The 21788-nt window shown below is 42.4% G+C and overlaps 1 protein-coding gene across 2 annotated transcripts in view; it reads left to right on the top strand.

Moving 5' to 3' along the window:
• The window catches only part of SIRPB2 (signal regulatory protein beta 2), a 37663-nt gene extending 19580 nt beyond the window's left edge, over positions 1–18083 (top strand). The window contains exons 2-6 of one of the 2 annotated variants that reach the window (XM_049869509.1): positions 9235–9375; positions 11940–12305; positions 13923–14264; positions 14854–14919; positions 15946–18083. In XM_049869509.1, coding sequence (XP_049725466.1) covers positions 11996–12305; positions 13923–14264; positions 14854–14919; positions 15946–16115 — 888 coding nt within the window. In that variant the 5' untranslated portion in view covers positions 9235–9375; positions 11940–11995 and the 3' untranslated portion in view covers positions 16116–18083. The remainder of the gene's footprint in view (positions 1–9234; positions 9376–11939; positions 12306–13922; positions 14265–14853; positions 14920–15945) is intronic. The other variant, XM_049869507.1, reaches the window with a different exon arrangement.
• Positions 18084–21788: the final 3705 nt, after the last annotated feature.

Genomic DNA, 21788 nt, shown 5'->3' with positions numbered 1-21788 from the left:
ATGGCTAATGCCTTTCAGAAGTAGACTGCCGGGTCCTTCTTCCTAATCTGTCTTAGTCTGGAAGCTCAGCTGAAACCTGTCCTCCATGGGTGACCCTGCTGGTATCTGAATACCGGTGGCATAGCTTCCAGCATCACAGTAACACACAAGGCCCCACAGTACGAAAAACTGACAGACACATAGGGGAGCCCTCATATACTCATGTGTAACCCCCAGCCCTCTTGTATAAAGATCCCTTTCCCCTTTCAGACTTCGTCACACTTGGTATCTTGCCAAGTGTTCCCCAGCTTCAGCTGTAATAAATCCTCAATAAAACTTTATCATGGTTCAGATTTCTGGTTATTTTTACATTTTCACAAATTTCTATTGGGAAAGTATTAGATCATGTGGTAGATGTATATTTAACTTCAAAGACACTGCCAAGCTGCTTTCCAAAGAGGCTGAACTACTTTACATTCCCACCAGCAATGTATGAGAGATACAGTTCCTCCATATCCTCTCCAAGAGTTGGTACGGTCAGACTTTTAAATTTTATCCATTCTGACAGTTACATAGTGATATCTCATAGTGGTTTTAATTTTCACTTTCCTACTGAATGAATAATGATGTTGAACATATTTTCACGTGCATCTACTTTGGTGCAGTATACGTTCAAACATTTTGCCCATTTTTAAACTGCTTTCCTAATTGATGAGTTTTGAGAGTTCTTTAATATGTATTTCGGATACAAGTCTTTTATCAGATAAATGCTTTCTTCTATTCTCTGGCTTGTATTTTCATTCTCTTACCAGTGTCTTTTTAACAGTAGATCTTTGTAATTTTTATGAAATCCAATTTATTCTTTTAAGAATCATGACTTAGGTGTCATATATAAGTAATCTTTTTACATGCCTGTCAGTTTGTCGTACTGTGCTGGCTTGCTCCCAAAAAAATAAGTCCTGGCCTGGACGGCTTCACTGCAGAGTTCTACCAAACTTTCAGAGAAGAGTTAACACCACTGCTACTAAAGCTATTTCAAAGCATAGAAAATGATGGAATACCACCTAACTCATTCTATGAAGCCACCATATCCCTGATACCAAAACCAGGTAAAAAAAAAACACACAAAAAAAGAAAATTATAGACCTATATCCCTCATGAACATAGATGCAAAAATCCTCAACAAAATTCTAGCCAATAGAATTCAACAACATATCAAAAAAATAATCCACCACGACCAAGTGGGATTTATACCAGGTATGCAAGACTGGTTTAATACTAGAAAAACCATTAATGTAATCCACCACATAAATAAAACAAAAGACAAAAACCACATGATCTTATCAATTGATGCAGAAAAGGCATTTGACAAAGTCCAACACCCTTTTATGATAAAAACTCTTCCCAAAATAGGAATTGAAGGGAAATTCCTCAACATAATAAAAGGCATCTATACAAAGCCAACAGCCAACATCATTCTACATGGAGAGAGCCTGAAAGCATTTCCCTTGAGAATGGGAACCAGACAAGGATGCCCTTTATCACTGCTCTTATTCAACATTGTGCTAGAGGTCCTAGCCAGAGCAATTACGCTAGACAAAGAAATAAAGGGCATCCGGATTGGCAAGGAAGAAGTAAAATAATCTCTATTTCAGATGACATGATCTTATACACAGAAAACCCTAACGAATCCTCCAGAAAACTACTGAAACTAATAGAAGAATTTGGCAGAGTCTCAGGTTACAAGATAAACATACAAAAATCACTTGGATTCCTCTACATCAACAAAAAGAACATTGAAGAGGAAATCACCAAAACAATGCCATTCACAGTAGCCCCCAAGAAGATAAAATACTTAGGAATAAATCTTACCAAAGATGTGAAAGACCTATACAAAGAAAACTACAAAGTACTAGTGCAAGAAACTAAAAGGGACCTACATAAGTGGAAAAACATACCTTGCTCATGGATAGGAGGACTTAACATAGTAAAAATGTCTATTCTACCAAAAGCCATCTATATATACAATGCACTTCCGATCCAAATTCCAATGACATTTTTTAAGTGATGGAGAAACAAATCACCAACTTCATATGGAAGGGAAAGAAGCCCCGGATAAGTAAAGAATTACTGAAAAAGAAGAAGAAAGTGGGAGGTCTCACTGTACCTGATTTTAGGACATATTATACAGCCACAGTAGTCAAAACCGCCTGGTATTGGTACAACAACAGGCACATAGGCCAATGGAACAGAATTGAGAACCCAGATATAAATCCATCCACATATGAGCAGCTGATATTTGACAAAGGCCCAGTGTCAGTTAATTGGGGAAAAGATAGTCTTTTTAACAAATGGTGCTGGCATAACTGGATATCCATTTGCAAAAAAAAGAAACAGGACCCATACCTCACACCATGCACAAAAACTAACTCCAAGTGGATCAAAGACCTAAACATAAAGACTAAAACGATAAAGATCAAGGAAGAAAAAATAGGGACAACATTAGGAGCCCTAATACAAGGCATAAACAGAATGCAAAACATTACTAAAAATGCAGAAGAGAAACTAGATAACTGGGAGGTCCTAAAAATCAAACACCTATGCTCATCTAAAGACTTCACCAAAAGAATAAAAAGACCAGCTACAGATTGGGAAAAAATTTTTCAGCCATGACATCTCTGACCAGCGCCTGATCTCTAAAATCTATATGATTCTGTTAAAACTCAACCACAAAAAGACAAACAACCCTACCAAAAAGTGGGCAAAGGATATGAACACACACTTCACTAAAGAAGATATTCAGGCAGCTAACAGACACATGAGAAAATGCTCTCGATCATTAGCCATTAGAGAAATGCAAATTAAAACTACGATGAGATTCCATCTCACTCCAACAAGGCTGGCATTAATCCAAAAAATACAAAATAATAAATGTTGGAGAGGCTGCGGAGAGATTGGAACTCGTATACACTGCTGGTGGGAATGTAAAATGGTACAACCACTTTGGAAATCTATCTGGCGTTTTCTTAAAAAGTTAGAAATAGAACTACCATATAACGCAGAAATCCCACTCCTCGGAATATACCGTGGAGAAATAGGAACCATTACACGAACAGATATATGCACACCCATGTTTATTGCAGCTCTGTTTACAATAGCAAAAAGCTGGAAGCAACCAAGGTGTCCATCAATAGATGAATGGTTAAATAAATTATGGTACGTTCACACAATGGAATACTACGCATCGATAAAGAACAGTGACAAATCTGTGAAACATTTCATAACATGGAGGAACCTGGAAGGCATTATGCTGAGTGAAATTAGTCAGTTGCAAAAGGACAAATACTGTATAAGACCACTATTATAAGCTCTTGAGAAAGAGTACAAACTGAGAAGAACACATTCTTTTGTGGTTACGAGAGGGGGCAGGGAGGGAGGGTGGGAGAGGGTTATTTACTGATTAGTTAGTAGATAAGAACTACTTTAGGTGAAGGGAAGGACAATACTCAATACAGGGAAGGTCAGCTCAACTGGACTGGACCAAAAGCAAAGAAGTTTCCAGGATAAACTGAATGCCTTGAAGGTCAGCGGAGCAAGGGCGGGGGTTTGGGGACTATGGCTTAAGGGGACTTCTAAGTCAATTGACATAATAAACTCTATTATGAAAACATTCTGCATCCCACTTTGAAGTGTGGCATCTGGGGTCTTAAATGCTAACAAGCGGCCATCTAGGACGCATCAATTGGTCTCAACCCACCTGGATCAAAGGAGAATGAAGAACACCAAGGTCACACAATAACTATGAGCCCGAGACAGAAAGGGCCACGTGAACTAGAGACTTATATCATCCTGAGACCAGAAGAACTAGATGATGCCCGTCCACAACCGATGACTGCCCTGACAGGAAGCACAACAGAGAACTCCTGAGGGAGCAGGAGAACAGTGGGATGCAGAGCCCAAATTCTCATAAAAAGACCAGACTTAATGGTCTGACTGAGACTAGAAGAATCTCAGCGGTCATGGTCCCCAAACCTTCTGTTGGCCCAGGACAGGAACCATTCCCGAAGACTACTCATCAGACATGGAAGGGACTGGACAATGGGTTGGAGAGAGATGCTGATGAAGAGTGAGCTACTTGTATCAGGTGGACACTTGAGACTGTATTGGCATCTCCTGTCTGGAGGAGAGATGGGATGGTAGAGAGGGTTAGAAACTGGCAAAATGGTCATGAAAGGACAGACTGAAAGAAGGAAGCGGGCTGACTCTTTAGGGGGAGAGTAAGTGGGAGTATGTAGTAAGGTGTATATAAGCTTATATGTGACAGACTGACTTGATTTGCAAACTTTCACTTAAAGCACAATAAAAATTATTTAAAAAAAAAAGAAGAAGGCTGAGGAAGAGGTGCCTCCTCAAAGTAGAGTCGACCTTAATGATGTGGATGGAGTTAAGCTTTCAGGACCTTCAATTGCTGATGTGGCACTACTCAAGTGAGAAGAAACAGCTGCAAACATCCATTAATAATAAGAGTATGGAATGTATGAAGTACGAATCTAGGAAAACTGGAAGTCATCAAAAATGAAACAGAACTCATAAATATCAATATCCTAGTAGGCATCAGTGAGTTGAAATGGACTGGTATTGACCATTTTGAATCAGACAATCATATGGCCTACTATGCCAGGAATAACAAGTTGAAGAGGAATGGCATTGAGCTCATCATCAAAAAGAATATTTCAAGATCTATCCTGAAATACAATTCTGTCAGTGATAGGATAATATCCACATGCTTACAAGGAAGACCAGTAAATGAGACTACTATTCAAATTTACTCACCAACCACTATGGCCAAAAATGAAGAAATTGAAGATTTTTACCATCTTCTGCAGTCTGAAATTGATCAAACATGCAATCAACATGCATTGATAATTATTAGCGTTTGGAATATGAAAGTTGGAAACAAAGAAAAAGGATTGATAGTTGGAAAACATGGCCTTGATAATAGAAATGACGCCAGAGATCACACAATAGAATTTTGCAAGAGCAGTGACTTCTTTGCAAATACCTTTTTTCAGCAACATAAACAGTGTCCATACATGTGGACCTCACCAGCTGGAATACACAGAAATCAAATCAACTGCATCTGTGGAAAGAGACGATGAAAAAGCTCAATTTCATCACTCAAAACAAGGCCAGGGGCCGACTGTGGAAAAGACCATCAATTGCTCATATGGAAGTTCAAGTTGAAGTTGGAGAAAATTAGAACAAGTCCAAAAGAGCCAAAGCACAGCCTTGAGTATATCCGAGCAGAATTTAGAGACCATCTCAAGAACAGATTTGACACTAGTGACCGAAGACCAGATGAGTTGTGGAATGAAATCAAAGACATCATACGTGAAGAAAACAAGAGGTCATTAAAAAGACAGGAAAGAAAGAAAAGACCAAAATGGATGTCAGTAGAGGCTCTGAAATTTGCTCTTGAACATAGATTAGCTAAAGCGAAAGGAAGAAATGATGAAGTAAAAGAGCTGAACAGAAGATTTCAAAGGGCAGCTAGAGAAAACAATGTAAAGTATTATAATGACTTGTGCAAAGACCTGGATATAGAAAACCAAAAGAGGAGAACGGGCTCAGCATTTCTCAAATGAAAGAACTGAAGAAAAATTCAAGCCTCTAGTTGCAATACTGAAGGATTCTATGGGAAAAAATACTAAACAACGCAGGAAGCATCAAAAGGATGGAAGGAATACACAGAGCCACTGTACCAAAAAGAATTGGTCAACTCTCAACCATTTCGGGGGTAGCATATGATCAAGAACTGATGGTACTGAAGGAAGAATTCCAAGCTGCACTGAAGGCATTGGTGAAAAACAAGGCTCTAGGAATTGAGGAATATTAATTGAGATGTTTCAACAAACAGATGCAGCACTGGCAGGGCTTACTCATTTGTGTCAAGAAATTTGGAAGAAGTTGCCTAGTCAACCAACTGGAAGAGATTCATATTTGTACCCATTCAAAAGAAAGGTGATCCAACAGAATGAGGAAATTATCAAATAATGTCATTAATATCACATACAAGTAAAATTTTGCTGAAGATAATTCAAAAGTGGCTGCAACAGTTCATGGACGGGGAAGTGCCAGAAATTCAAGCCAGATTCAGAAAAGGACTTGGATTGCTGATGTCAAATAGATCTTGGTTTAAAGCAGAGCATACCGGAAAGACGTTTACCTGAGTTTTATTGACTATGCAAAGGCATTCGATTGTGTGGATCATAACAAGTTACGGATAACATTTCAAAGAGTGGGAATTCCAGAACACTTAATTGTGCTCATGAGGAACTTGGACATACATAAAGAGGCAGTTGTTCAGACAGAACAAGAGGATACTACGTGGTTTAAAATCAGGAAATGTGTGCATCAGGGTTATATATTTTCACCATACTTATTCAATCTGTATAATGAGCAAATAATCTGAGAAACTGGACTATATGAAGAATGAGGCATCAGGATTGGAGGAAGACTCATTGACAACATGCATTATCCAGATGACACAGCCTTGCTTGCTGAAAATGAAGAGGGCTTGAAGCACTTTACTGATGAAGATCAAAGACCACAGCCTTCAATAGGGATTACGCCTCAACATAAAGAAAACAAAAATCTTCACAATTGGACCAATAAGCAACACCATGATAAATGGAGAAAAAATTGAAGTCGTAAAGGATTTCATTTTACTTGGATCCACAGTCAATGCCCATGGAAGCAGCAGTCAAGAAATCAACACATTGCATTGGGCAAATCGGCTGCAAAAGATCTCTTTAAAGTGTTAAACACCAAAGATGTCACTTTAAGGACTAAGGTGCGGCTGACCCAAGCCATGGCGTTTTCAATTGCCTAATATGCATGTGAAAGCTGGACAATGAATAAGGAAGACCAAAGACAAATCCATGCCTTTGAATTATGGTGGTGGTGAAGAATATTGAATATACCACAAAATGCCAGAAGAATGAACAAATCTGTCTTGGAAGAAGTATAGCCAGAATGCTCCTTAGAAGCAAGGATGGCAAGACTTTGTCTCAAGTACTTTGGACATGTTATCAGGAGTACCAGTCCATGGAGAAGGACATCATGCTTGGTAAAGTAGGGGGTCAGCAAAAAAGAGGAAGACGCTCAACGAAATGGATTGACACAATGGCTGCAACAATGGGCTCAAGCTTAACAATTGTGAGGATGGCGCAGGACCAGGCAGTGTTTTGTTCTGTTGTACACAGAGTCACTATGAGTGGGAACCAATTTGACAGCACCTAACAGCAAAAATAAATATAAGAAATCTTTGCCTAATCAAGTTATATTTTTTCCTACATTTTTTATCTACAAGTTCTATAGTTTTACATTTAGGTCTATTACCCATTTTGAGTTAATTTTTAAAATTTTGTTCAAGGTATGAAACAAAGTTCATTTATTTGCTTATGGATTTCTAAGTGTCCCAGCACCGTTGTTGAAGACTTCTCTCTCCATTGAATTGCCTTTGTGCCTTTCTCGAAAATCAGTTGTCCGCATATGTACCAGAAAAGCCCAACCTCTGGTCTTTGAGTCAATTCCGACTCACAGCGACCCCATGTGTTATGGAGTAGAACTCCTCCCTAGGGTCTTTTTGGCTGTAATATTTATGTGAGTAGATTAGCAGGCCTTTCTTCCGCAGCGCAGGTTAAACCACCAACATTTAGGTTAGTAGTTGAACGTAAACCGTTTTTGTTACCCAGGCTTTATATCAGTGAAATAAACTTTCAAGTCTGTTCTACTGATACGTTTGTCTATCTTCATGCCAATACCACACCTTCTGGATTACTGTAGCTTTACAATGAATCTTGAAACCAGGTAGTGTTCTCCAAATTTGTTCTTCTCTTTCAAATTGCTTTGGTTATTCTAGGTTTGGCTACTCTAGAAATTTTAATAAGATGGTTGCTTTTTACAACAACAAAGCCTGCTGGGATTTGAACAGAGATTATATTTAACTGATATTTCAATTTGAGGATAATTGACATCTTATCAATATTGAATCTTTCCACACATGAACAGTGTATATCGCTCCAACTTACTCTAAATTTCTTTTTAAAATTTCTCTTAGCAATGTTTTAGGCATTTTCAGTTCTTCACATTTTTTGCCAAATTTATCCTTTTGTGTTTTTTATTATATTATTAATGGTAATTTAATTTCAATTTCCAATCATTCGTTACTAGTATATAGGAATACAAATAATTTTTGTATGATGGATCTTGCATCCTGCAACCTTGCTCAACTCATTTATTAGTTACAGGGTAAAAAAAAAACAAAAAACCCAAACCCACTGCCATTAAGTTGATTCTAACTTGTTAACAACCATATAGGACAGAGTAGAACTGCCCCACAGAGTTTCCAAGGAACTGCTGGCCTTTTGGTTAGTAGCCATAACTCTTAACTACACCTCCAGAGTTTCCAAAACAAACCCATCGCCATTGAGTCAATTCCAACTCATAATGACCCTATAAAGTAAAACTGCCCCATAGAGTTTCCAAGGAGCACCTGGTGGATTCCAACTGCCAACCTTTTGGTTAGCGGCTGTAGCACTTAACCACTACACCACCAGGGTTTCCGTTATTAGTTATAAAACCCAAAAAACCAAACCCATTGCCTTTCAGTCGGTTGCAACTCATAGCGACCCTATAGGACAGAGTAGAACTGCCTCATAGAATTTCCAAGGAGTGCATGGTGGATTTGAACTGCTGACCTTTTGGTTAACAGTTGTAGCACATAACCACTATGTCACCAGGGTTTCCGTTATTAGTTATATTACCTTTTAAAATAGATTCCAGTGCATTCTGTACATAAATGACTATGTCATCTGCAGATAAAGGCAGTTTTACTTCTTCCTTTCCAATCTGGTTGCCTTTAACTTCCTTTTATCATTTTACTGTACTGGTTAGAGCCTCCACTGCAATGTGGAATAGAAGTAATAAGAACACTCTTCTAGTTCCTGACAATTCTGTCTTTTACCATTAAGATGTAACTAAGATGTTAGCTAAGATTTTTATAGATGTTCTTTATCATATTAAGAGAATCCCTTTCCATGTCTAGTTAATTGAGAGTTTTTATTAGTAATGGGATGTTGGATTTTGTCATATGCTTTTTCGTCGACTACTGAGACTTTTTTTCCTTTTCTTTTTGCTGTTGTGGTAATATGGTTAACTGATTCATCTTTTTGTTTGGTTTGTTTTATGCAGGTGAAATTGACACAAGATACAATTAATCATTTTAATGTGTATAATTCAGTGGCTTTTAGCATATTCAAAATGCTGTGAACCACCACCTTTCTCTATTTCAAAACTTGTTCATCATCCCGGAAAAACACCTGTACCCATTAGGTAATCACTCCTCTTCCCACCTCTTCCTATCCTCTGGTAACCACTAAGATGCTTTCTGTCTCTATAAATTTGCCTATTCTGAATAGATCATATAAAGGAAATCATAAAATGTGTGATCTTTTGTGTCTGACTTCTTTCATTTACCATGATGTTTTCAGGTTTATCCAAGTTGTAGCATGTATCAACCATTCCTTTTTATTGCAGAATATTATTTCATTGTACGAATATACCACATTTTACAGCATTACATTCATGGACATTTGAGTCATTTCTACCTTTTGCCTATTAGAAATATGATAGCTCTGTATTTAACCTTTGTGGAACTGCCAAGCTGTTTTCCATATCAGCTGCATCATACTAAGTTTCCACCAGCAACTAACAAGGATTCCCATTTCCCCATATCTTTGCCAACATTTTCTATTTTCTAGGTTTTGTTTTTGTTTTTATCAAAACTATTAATGGATGTCAAGTGCTATCTCATTGTGGTTTTGATTTGCATTTCCTTAATGACGAATGATGTTGAACATTGTTTCATGTGCTTTTGGCCATTTGTGTGTCTGCTTCAGAGAAATGTCTATTCAAGTCTTTTGCCCATTTTTTAATTATTATTTATCTTTTTGTTGTTGAATTAGTAAGAGTTCTTTATCCATTCTAGATACTAGACCATTATCAGATATACGATTTGCAAATATTTCTCCCATTCTATAGGTTGTCTTTTCACATTCTTGGTGATATCCTTTGACGGATGAAAGTTTTTAATTTTCATGAATTCCAATCTATTTTTTCTTTGATTGCTTGTGCTTTCTGGTTAAAATTAAGAAACCATCGCCAAGTCCAAGGTCATGAATATTTACCCTATTTTCTTCTAATAATTTTATAGTTTTAGCTCTTTCATTTAGGCCTTTGATTCATTTTGGGTTACATTTTTGTGCATGGTGTGAGGTAGATATTCGAATTTATTATTTTGCATTTGAGTATCTAGTTGTCCCAGCACCATTTGTTGAAAAGACTTCTGTTCTTTCCCCACTCAATGATCTTGCCAGTCTTCTTGAAAATCAGTTGACCTTAGATGTATGTGTTTATTTCTGGACTCTCAATTCTATTTATTAATCTATATGTCTATCCTGATGCCAGTGCCACATTATCTTGATTATTGTAGCTTTATAGTAAATTTTGAACTTGGTCAGTGTGTGTCCTCTAAATTTGTTCCTCTTTTTCAAGATTGCTTGGCTACCCGGAGTCTCTTGAATTTCTTTATGCATATTAGGATAAGCTTTTCAATTTCAGCAGGAAAAAGACATTGGGATTTTGATAAGAATTTCCTTGAATGAGTAGTTTAATTTAGAGTGTAGTGCCATCTTAACAATACTAAATCTCTGTTATAAATTGAATTGTGTCACCCCAAAATATGTGTTGAATTCCTGGCCCTTGTACCTATGGAGGAAACCCTGGTGGCATAGTAGTTAAGAGTTACTGCTGCTAACCAAAAGGTTGGCAGTTCGAATCCACTAGGTGCTCCTTGGAAACTTTATGAGGCAGTTCTACTCTGCCTTATAGGGTGACTATGAGTCAGAATCAAATTGACTGCAGCGGGCTTGGTTTGGTTTTTTTTGGTTGGTACCTGTGGATGTGATCCTGTTTTGTTATGTTAAATGGGGCCATACCAGTTTAGGGTGGATCCTAAACCTAATCACTTCTGAGTTATAAAAAGACCAGAGCAGACACATAGACAAACATATAGGTGAAGACACACATCATGTGAAAATTATCTATGAGCTAAGGAACCAAGGAACACTCGGGGCTACTAACAAGGAAAGTATCAGCATGGCTGAGACCCTAATTGGACTTTTAGTCTCCAGAACTAATTCTGAGAAAATAAATTTCTGTTCTTTAATGCCACCCACTTGTGATATTTGTGTTACAGCAGCACTAGGTGACTAAGACAGTCTTTAATCCATGAACACAGGTTGTCTTCCCATTTATTTAGGTGTTCTTTAATTTATTTCAACAATGTTTTGTAGTTTCCAATGTACTAGTCTTTCATTAAATTTATTAAATATTTTATTTGTTTCCTACATGTTTTATGTCTTTTTGTTCCTCATTTCCTTTATTACTAACTTGTTTTGCATTAAATAGATATTTTTAGTGTACCATTAAAATGTCTGTCAAAAAAGATTATATATTTACTTATGTACATATCATTTACAGCACTCTTCATTCTTCTGTGTAAACCTATATTTCCATCTTGTGTCACTTTCTTTCTGTCTACAGGACTTCCTTTAACATTTATTATAGAATGTGTTTTAGATTGTATGTGTCTTAAGAAGTCTTTATTTCCTTTCACTTTGGAAAGATATTTTCACTGGGTATAGAATTCTAACTTGGTTTGTTCTCACTCTCCAACCAGTCACCTCATCTTCTCTTTTCTTTCCCTCTCCAACAACTCCCCTCTAGTGTCCTAAGCAATTCTCCCTGGCTAGGTAATGACTCTATTGTTTCAAGCTTGCCTCTTAGGGCTCCAAGTCCTTCCTGCCCAGTGAGAGGCCTTTCTACCTCTGTTTCAGGACCCTCTGAGCAGAGGAGTGGGAATGAGTGGCAGGTGCTACAGCCTGAGGGCCCCATGCGTGTGGCAGAAGGTGAGGCGCTCCTACTGAGGTGTACAGTGGTCGGCTCTTCGGTTGATGACATGATACAATGGATCAGAGTGAGAAATCAGGACCAGCAGGAAATTTATAACTTCAAACATGGCTTCTTCCCTGGAGTGATGCCCATGACCCAGCGGACTCTAGAATCACTTAATTGGGATTATTCCATCCGAATCCACAAAGTCACCAGGGAGGATGCTGGAACCTATCACTGTGTGAGATTTGATGGCTTGAGTCAGCACTTGGAAGAGACGCTCAATGAGGGCACCTCAGTGCTTGTGAAAGGTGAGTATCAGGCCCACAATCATAACATTCTGCTCCATCTTCCTGGACCCATCTCCCTTAGCCCCAATAATGCTGCATAACAAGAAATCTCAATGGCATGCAACAGTAAGTATTTTTTATCTCACTCACATATTTATGGGTTACTTGGGGCCTCTCTGTTCCACATGCCTCATTCCAGGGCCAAGGCTAGAAAGGAAGCAGGTATCCTGGGTATGTTTTTCTCATGGAGATAGAAAAAGCACAAGAGAACAAGCCCAACTGCACAAGCATATTTCAGTTTCAGTCCCTAGGTGGCACACATGGTTTGCAATCAGGTGCTAACCTAAAGGCTGGTGGTTCAAACCCACTCAGCAATATTGTGGAAGTAAAGGCCTGGCAATCTCCTTCCCTCAAGATTAAAAAAAAAAAACAGAACCAAACCAGTCACCTTCCAGTTGATCAGCCATGAAAACCCCATGCAGCAGTTCTATTCTGTAACACATGGGGTCACCAGTGAGTCAGAATCCACTTGATGGCAACTGACAACTCATTGCATGTCTGCTAACATCCCATTGGCTAGATCAAGTCCCGTGGATAAGCTCAAAATCAAGTGTCAAAGAAGTGCACTCTGCCCAGAATGAGTCCATGGTAAGTAAGGGTGTGGATGTACAATACTACCAGAGTGGAGTGTAGAATAGAACTGATAATCCAGTCAAACTGTACTCCTCAAGTTATGGTATCTAGAATTCCACTCATAGTGACCTAGATAATAAAATCCTGGGTCTGTTATTCAATACCAAAAAAAAAGAAAAACCAGTTGCCATCAAGTCAATTCTGACTGATGGTGATCCCATTGTTTCAGAGTAGAACTGCTCCATAAGGGTTTCAGTGGCTGTGCCAGTGAGCCCTCAAATCAATGGCTTCAGCTCTACACACTTTAAGAGCTGAATTTGGAAAATAGGGAAACATCATTCCCACTTGAAAGCTCACTGAGGTAATTGAATAAAAGAAAGGATGCTTGGGAAATCGCCCTGCAAACTGTTGACGTGGAGAGTGTCTGGATGTGTGGAGTTCATCTCAACTTGACACAAGCATTTTGGGAGCCTTTCCTGGCTCTTTCCAAGTTCTGATAGCTGTCTTCTCTGGGTTTCCACCCTCAGGGAGATTTTCTTGACTGTTATCACCATCAGACTAAGGACTTCTTCAGGCAGGACATTCGTCTGTCTTACTGCGCTTCATTTTCCCAGATCTAACATTGGCATGTAGGAGTCCCCAGGTGGCACAAATGGTTGAATGCTGCTTGGTGGTTCAAACCTACCCAAAGGCGCCTTGGAAGACAGGCCTGCAGATCTGCTTCCGAAAGGTCACAGCCTTGAAAACCCTATGGAACAGTTCTATTCTGCACACATGGGATCATCATGAGTCAGATTCAACTTGACGGCAACTAACAATAACAGCAACATCATTGGCACATATAGTAAATCAGAAATTCTTTACTGATTGAGTCAGCTTGTGAGTAATGAGGGAATCCAGGAAGGAGTCAGGAGAAGGGGAAGGAGGAGAGACTATGAGTGAGGGAAATGAGTGAATAATGAAGGAAGCAAGGATATCTAACAAGGACTGTCTCTTTGGCTTCAGGAGCTGAGGACCCAGAGCCAGACCTCTGGATCATCCAGCCTCAGGAGTCAGTGTCTGTGACCACTGGAGACACTGTCATCCTGAACTGTACAGTGCTTGGAAATGGTCCTCCAGGACCCATCAGGTGGTTCCGGGGGACTGGTCTGAGCCGGGAGGCTATTTACAACTTCGAAGGCATTTCTCACCCCAACGTGACAGCAGTCCGGGCCTCTGACAATGACTTCAGCATTCTCCTAGGAGGCGTTTCCATTGAGGATGAAGGCACCTACTATTGTGTAAAGTTTCAGAGGAAACTTAACAGACAATACCTGTCTGGACAGGGCACCAGGCTGACAGTGAGAGGTGAGATAGGAAACACAGTGTCCTGGGGACATGTCAAGAGGGGGGACTCACAAGGTAATTTTCACCTTGTCCCAAACAGACCAGCTCTTCTCAGCCTCAGTGCCTTTGCATAAGCTATTCCCTCTCCCTGGAATGCCTTTTCTTTTCCTCTGGAAAACTCCTACCCATTCTTCAAGGCCCAGAATAAATGGCTCCTCTCTATGAAACCTTCTCTTCCTCCCAGGCAGAGTTAGTCTCTCCTGATTCTGGGCTTCCGCTGCGCTTTGTATAGATCACCAATGATTCAACAAACATCTGTTGAATGCCTGTTCAGTGTCCAGCACTGTGCTAAGTGCTGAGGACAATGAAATGAATGAGGCCTTTTCCCTATCCTAGAGATGTTCAAGTAGAGAGTCTAAGTCTTTCTTTAGAGATGTTCAAGTAGAAAGTCTGAGTAGTCCTTCAAAGTCACGAGGTTTGTCGTCTGGCCCTTACCCAGGTAGAAATGAGCAGACTCACCTACATGCCCCAGATCCTAGGATAGAGAATCAGGAAGTAGCAGGAGAGAAAATAAAGGGGGAAATGTGAGAATGTCTGTTCCCCTTTGCAGCAAAACCCACCTCTCTCCAAGAGGGAGAATTCATCTACGGTTCTTCAGACTGGACATCTTTGACAGGTGAGTGTACCTACCTCCAGTGGAGTTTTTCAGCCCCTCACAGGTGGCCACAGATGGAATGAGCTTGGGAAGGGAGCAGTCCCAGACTTTCAAAGGCCATATGCTGCCAAAAACTTCCCAGAACTCCATCTCAACCACAGAACCAGGGACCCAGGGAGCCAAGTTAAAGCTCCTCAACTAAAGAAAAATTTTTCTAACAGGCAGAGTTGTCCAGTTGTTCAGTGGACAGTCTTGCTTTAGAGGTAGTGAAACTCCACCATTCAGAGGGTAGGGATATACTGCGAGGATTTGAAGAACAATGCTGAAGAACAGGGCTTGGCAGCCAGGCCTGGATTGCAGCTTTCTTTGCTATATAATGGTGGGCTCCTTGAGTCTCTGGTGTTGTATTCTATGAACTGGGAGGAATTGGAATCAGAAAGCTGCCCTCATGGCATTGCGTAAGGGTCCAATGAGATCACTCATCCCAAGTGCCTAGAACAGTGCCTGGTACAACAGTGTTAACCCTCAGGGACAGAAGCAGCCAGGTTACCTCCCTGATGCTCAGCCCTGTTCCCATCACTCCTGGGAGCCAGATTGCCTGGGTCCCATCCCTTCTTCTTTGACTCATATGGCCCTGAGCAAATCACTTCCCATTCTGGGCCTATGTAGTCACCTATAAAAATGAGACCATTATTCTACTTTACAGGGTTGATATGAGGATTAAATTACATAATTGGGAAGTGATTCACTCATGGTCTGTACAGCTACAGAGTAGCTGAGAAGTCGATAAATTAAAGCTGCTTTTGTTATTATCAGCAGTCAGAGATGCTGTCAAGATGGCTGCAGGTACAGGTGGGATACTGATCAAGGCCTCTTCTGGCTCAGGAGTCTTCGATCTCCTTCCCCAGTCTAGAAAGGATGTGGTCCTAGGAGTTATGCAACATCTGGGGCAGACCCCACCCATGGGGGTACCAACAGGGGGCTCCAAGGTGTGGGCTGTGGGTCACTCACAAGGGTCCCACCTGAGCTCTCCCCTATGTCCCCCAGGCCTCTTGTCTACATTCTTACCTGCAGTCTTGGGGCTGAAGGCAGTGACCTTGGCTGCACTCCTGCTGGCCCTGGCTGTCTACCGGAGAAGAACTTGGCAAGAAGGCTTCAAGATCCCAGAATCAGCAGAGCTGTACACATCTCTGTATGGGAGTAAGGGTCAGGGATGAAGGATCAGCCCTGGAAGGGGTTCTCTGAGCTGGAGAGAGGCCAGGGCTCCCCAACCATTTCTCTCCCTCCAGTTCTAGTCGCCAGATGCCCACAAGGTCTCATGATAAACTCTTGGATCCCTGTGCCTGGTTTCAATTCTCCTGGTGAAATTCCCCCTTTGCACTGGGCTCCCTTCTAGTGTGCCATCCTCTCACCTCTCAGCCTGTTCAAGTGCTCCTTGTCCTTCAGGGGTTTGCTCAGGTCTCTTCTCAATGCCCTGGCTCCTGTCACAGCCCTTTGGGGAGTATCCCCCCTTTTCCTCAACTCTCCAAATCTTTCTCATCCTTCAAGACCCACCTCAGAGTCCTCTTCCCAAAAGTTTCTCTGAGCATCTCTGAGCTCGAACAGCAGACCACCTGTGATCCTTCACTGACATCCTTCTTCCCCCTCCCCCCGCCCACCTTCTTTCCTCACTGCAGCTGGCTGGGGTGCCTGTAATAGTTAGAAAGCAGGCTTGGCAACTATAACAAGGACCTTAAATAACAGCTGCTTAGGCCAGAAGGGAGCCCCTCCAAACGGTTAACTTGCTCAGCTGCTAACCCAGCTACTAACCAGAAAGTTGGAGGTTTGCGTCCATTTTACCCCCACAGGACACTTGGCAATGTTTGGAAACCCTGGTGGCATAGTAGTTAAGAGTTTGGCTGCTAACCAAAAGATCGACAGTTCGAATCCACCAGGTGCTCCTTGGAAACCCTGATGGGGCAGGTCTACTCTGGTCTATCAGGTCGCTATGAGTCGGAATTCACTTGACAGCAACAGGTTTGGGTTTTTTTGGTTTTTGGAGACGTTTCTGGACGTGGCAACTTGGGGGGTACTACTGCCATCTAGTGGATAGAGGCCAAGTATGCTGCTTAAACATCCTACCGTACACAGTACAGCCCCACACAGAAAAGAATTACCTGATCCAAAGTGTCAGTGGAATCCCTGGGTGGTACTTGGCTGTAATGTGCTTGACTGCTAACCAAAAGGTTGGAGGTTCGAGTCCACCCAGAGGTGCCTTGGAAGAAAGGCCTGGTGATCTACTTCTGAAAAATAGGCCATTGAAAACCCTATGGAGTACAGTTCTACTCTGACACATGCGGGGTCTCGGTGAGTCGGAACGACTCGACGGCAGCGAGTAGCGATGAAGTGTCAGTGGTGCCGAGGCTGAGAAGCCCTGGAGTAGAGGAACACGTCCAGGCCCTGGGGTCAGACTCCTGTCTTCTAATCTTTAAGGCCCTACTCCCTCACCGCGAGCCTTTACCTAAGTCATTTCACCTCCCTGGACATCAAGGGTAAGAACGCAGACTTTTCTGCATTGCATAAAACCAACTCAATTCAATGCTTCCTGAGGGCCTACTATGTGCTGCGTACACTGTGGATGCTCAATGAGTGTTACTTCCCTTCTCTCTTTCCCTGCAAGCATTTATGAGCACCGAATATGTGGGGATTCATCTGGATGTCTTTGGTTATAAGCAACAAAAAAACAACTGGAAAACACCAAAGCCAAAGGGGACATTAATTTAGCCTAAGATGCAGGTGTGGTAGGTTCCCTAAAGATATCCTTGTCCTGCACCCTGGAACCTGTGAACGTTACCTTATATGGCAAGAAAGGACGTTGCAGATGTGATGAAGGGTTTTGAGATGGGAAAATATCCTGGACTACCCTGGTGTCCTCTAAATGTAGTCCCAAGTGTCTTTATGAGAGAGAGACACAGAGGTAGATTTGACATGTGGTAACTTGACCACGGAGGCAGACACTGGAGTGATGTAGCCACAAGTCAAGGAATGCTGGCAGCCACCAGAAGCTGGAAGAGGCAAGGAACAGATTCTCTGCTAGAACCTTTGGAGGAAGCAGGGCCCTGCCGACACTTTGATTTCAGCCCAGTAAAGCTGATTTTGGACTTCCAACCTCCAGAACTGTGGGAGAATAAATTTGTTTTAAAACACCCACTTTATGGTGATTTGTTACAACAGCCACAAGAAGCTCATACAGCAGGGAAGCATGGAACTGGGCCTCCACAGTGACTAGAGGTGGTTTTGTGCTCTGCCTGGCAAATGTCCCATCCTGCAGGCCCTGGTCTCTGCCCCCTCTCTGACCTCATCATCCACCTTACCCTGACTCCACTCCAGGACCCTCCTGAGCCTTGACCACACCAAACTCCTTAATTCATTCGAGTCTCTGCCCAGCTATTGCCTTTGAGAGGCCTCCCTCCATCACTGCATCCACTAATACTCCCCCATCACGCCCGCTTACCTTATGCAGCTTGAGTTTTCTTCATAGCACTTGCTCCTACCCGAAAAATTGTGTGTGCATGTGTGAGTGTGTGTGTGAGTGTGTTGGGTGTGGCAGTTGTGAGTGTGTGTGAGAATGTGAGAGGGTATCAGAGTGTGTGTGTATGAGTGTGTGTAGGGGAGTGTGTGTGAGTGTGTGGTGGGTGTCTGTGTATTTATTTCCTTGGTGAGTATTAGTTGTCCCCACTAGAATTTGAGCTCTCTCAGGGCAGGGACCTGACATGTCACCATTGTAGCCCCTTTTCAAAAAGCGATTGAGGGCTGACTATGTGTCAGGCACTAATGAGTGTGCTGAGAATAAGACAGAAAAGCCTACTCTCTCAGAGCTTACCTCCTGCTGGGGAAGACAGCCGATGAACAAGTAAACACAGACATGTAACATGTTCCGTGGTAGTAAGTGCTGAGGGCAATGATGCAGCAGGGTGGGGGGGGGGCATGGAAGGTGCTGGTGAGGGGGACATGATTTTATTTAGGGTGGTCAAAAAAGGCCTCACCGATAAAGTGACACTTGAGCTGAGACCTGAAGGAAATGAGGGAGGAAGCCCTGCAGATGTCTGGGAGGAAGAGCTTTCTAGGCAGAAGGAACAGCAAGTGCAAAGGCCCTGAGGCAAGAGTGTACTTGACTTGGAGCAGGAATAGCAAGCACCAAGCCAAATTCTTAGCACCTATTGCACCCTCTCTAAACATCTAATGGGGTGTATAAGGTGAAGGAGAAGTTCATGGTCTTAAAAAAAGAAAAAAGTCTTACACAGGTTCAAATCTTAATTCCACTAGTTGGTTGAGTTTCTTTCCTTCAGTGTGTGTGTGAGTGTGAGGAGTTGTGGAAGTGTGAGTCTGTGGGATGTGATTTTCTTATCTGTAAGCTAATATTACATCAAAAAGCCAAAAAGCCAAACCTGTTGCCATCAAGTCGCTTCCAACTCATAGTGACCCCATAGGGAAGAGTAGAACTGCCCCACAGAGTTTCCAAGGAGTACCTGTTGGATTCGAACTGCTGACCTTTCGGTTAGTAGCCGTAGCACTTAACCACTATGCCAAGTACCTCCCTAATTAGTAGTTTTGAGAATAAAATGCACTGATGCACATAAAGCGTTGACTGTGCCTGGCACAGGAGAAGCACTAAATGATTGTTACTATGTGTTGTCTGAATACACTACAGCCACCGTCCTCCAAACTGTAGGATGGGTGGGAGCCCACAGAGTCTGAGCCCCTTGCCTTGTGGCTTCAGCCACCAGAGGGCGCTGCCTGTCCTTTCAGAGCTAGTTGGCAGCAAGTCTTATAGGCACATGGCAGGGGGTGGGAGGTAGGGAAAGCAGTCCCCTGAAGAAGCGGAGAGGGTGCTGGCAAATAAAACAAAAGATGGTTAATCCAAGATTGGAGTAGACTCTACAGGAATTGGTTTTTTGGAGTCCCTGGATGATGCAAACAATTAAAGCTCTCAGTTGCTAATCTAAAGGTTAGAGGTTCCAGTCCACCCGTAAGTGCCTCAGAAGAAAGGCCTGATGATTACTTCTGAAAAATCAGTCACTGAAATCAGTTCTACTCTGACACACATGAGGTCACCCTAAGTCGGAGTCAACTCAGGGGAAACTGGTTTTGGTTGGTGGGCGGGCTGCTTGATTGATTAAAGGGTGGGGAATGAATGGGAGGGAGTCAAAGACTGTCAGTACAGCCTTTCCTCTGCTTTGGGGCCTGGGACACTGGACAGGCAAGATGGCCAACCAAAGACAAGCAGGAAGTGAGCCACAGGGACTCACAGCCCCCACCAGCAGGCCTCCCTCAGCATGTGAGATGCCCAGAAGTCTCAGGCATGTCTTATTTTCTTCTCCCATGAACACTTTCTGCTGATCTGGACTGTGGGAGGTCAGAGGCCTCACTGCAGGCCTCCCAGAGTGTCTGTGTTTCCCCCTCCCCTTCTGCTGTTTGTTCCTTCCCTGCTGCTCTTCTTTACCTCCTTTCTTCCCTCCCACGGTCCTTGTCCCATCCTCTTCCACCCACAAGGAGCCTTGACAAGCCTGCCCAGGACCAGCCTCCATGCCAGCTCCTCCATAGAGGGTACCTCAACTCAGATATTCCAAGGCCCCAGAGCCTGAGGACAAGGAGGCACAGAGTCCACTCTATAGGGGCCTCTGCAACTCAACTAGGTTTGCCAAATTGTGTTCCAATGCCGTCACACTAACATACACTCCCACCAGGCACGAGGCAACTCTTGTTGCCTCACATTCTCCACAGTACTTGATATGGTCAGACTTGTAAAATGTTGGCCAGCTGGATGAGGTAGAAGGGCATGTTGTCGTGGTTTTGATTTGGTCTCGTTGCTGACTAGTGAGGTTAAGCATCTTTCCATGCATAGGAGGGCAGTATTGTTATTTTATTATTATTATCATTAATTGTTTTGGGGAAGTTGTAAAAAGAAGTAGAAATAGTCCCAACTTTGCTGAGGTGGTGGTAGTAGAGATGGGGTGAGAGGTACTAGCTGCTTCCATGTGTAGGAGCCTCTGGGGGGTTTTGAACATCAGTTAAGGAATCAGTAAATTCCTCCACCAAGCAGCTTGGGATAAGAATGAGCAGAGAAGGGCCTTGGAGAGTAGGGGTGCTTGTGGTGCTGAGATGAAGTTAAGGGTTGTCTTAGGCTGGGTTCTCTAAAGAAGCAAAATCAGTGCAGTGTATATATAAATAGGGAGAGAGAGAGATTTGTATTAAGGAAATGGCTCATGCAGTTGTAGAGCCTAGAAATCCCAGCCCTGTGGGTCAGGTGTCAGACTGGAAGCTTCTCCTCACTCACATAGCTGCAGGGGCTGACGAACCCAAGATCAGCAGGTCAGACAACAGGTTGCTGGCTCATGGGCTGCGGAGGCTGACGAACCCAAGAGCGACAGGTAAGATGACAGGCTGCTGGCTTAAGTTCCGAGAACTGGCGTTCAGAGGATGATGAGCCAAATGCAGGATCCAGTGCAGAGTAAAAGCCTGCAGGCTTTGCCAGAAAGCCCATATATATTGGATGCAGACCCACCCCCAAGGAAACTTCCTTTCAACTAATTGGCTGCTCATAGCAGATCTCAACATGGAGGAGATTACATTTATATCAGATCTCATCAAGGAGATGACTACATCATTACATAACTACCAAACAACATCATAGCTGCCGGACCACTGAGAAACATGGCCCAGCCAAGTTGACACACAACCTTAACCATCACAGGGGTGAGCATCCGGTTGGGGTGATTTAGAAGGTGGTGGGTGGTGGGGTTTCGAGGTAGGGGTGAGGCTGGAAGTAGTAGAGGTGGTGGGACCTGGAGATGGAGCTAGGGGTGGATCAAATCACTGCCCCCAAACTCCTCCACTCAGACTATGAAGAG

Source organism: Elephas maximus, chromosome 25 (genome assembly GCF_024166365.1).
Source record: "Elephas maximus indicus isolate mEleMax1 chromosome 25, mEleMax1 primary haplotype, whole genome shotgun sequence".
Taxonomy (NCBI): Eukaryota; Metazoa; Chordata; class Mammalia; order Proboscidea; family Elephantidae; genus Elephas; species Elephas maximus.
Note: the sequence above shows the minus strand (reverse complement) of the source record. Positions and strands in the feature narration are given on the sequence as shown.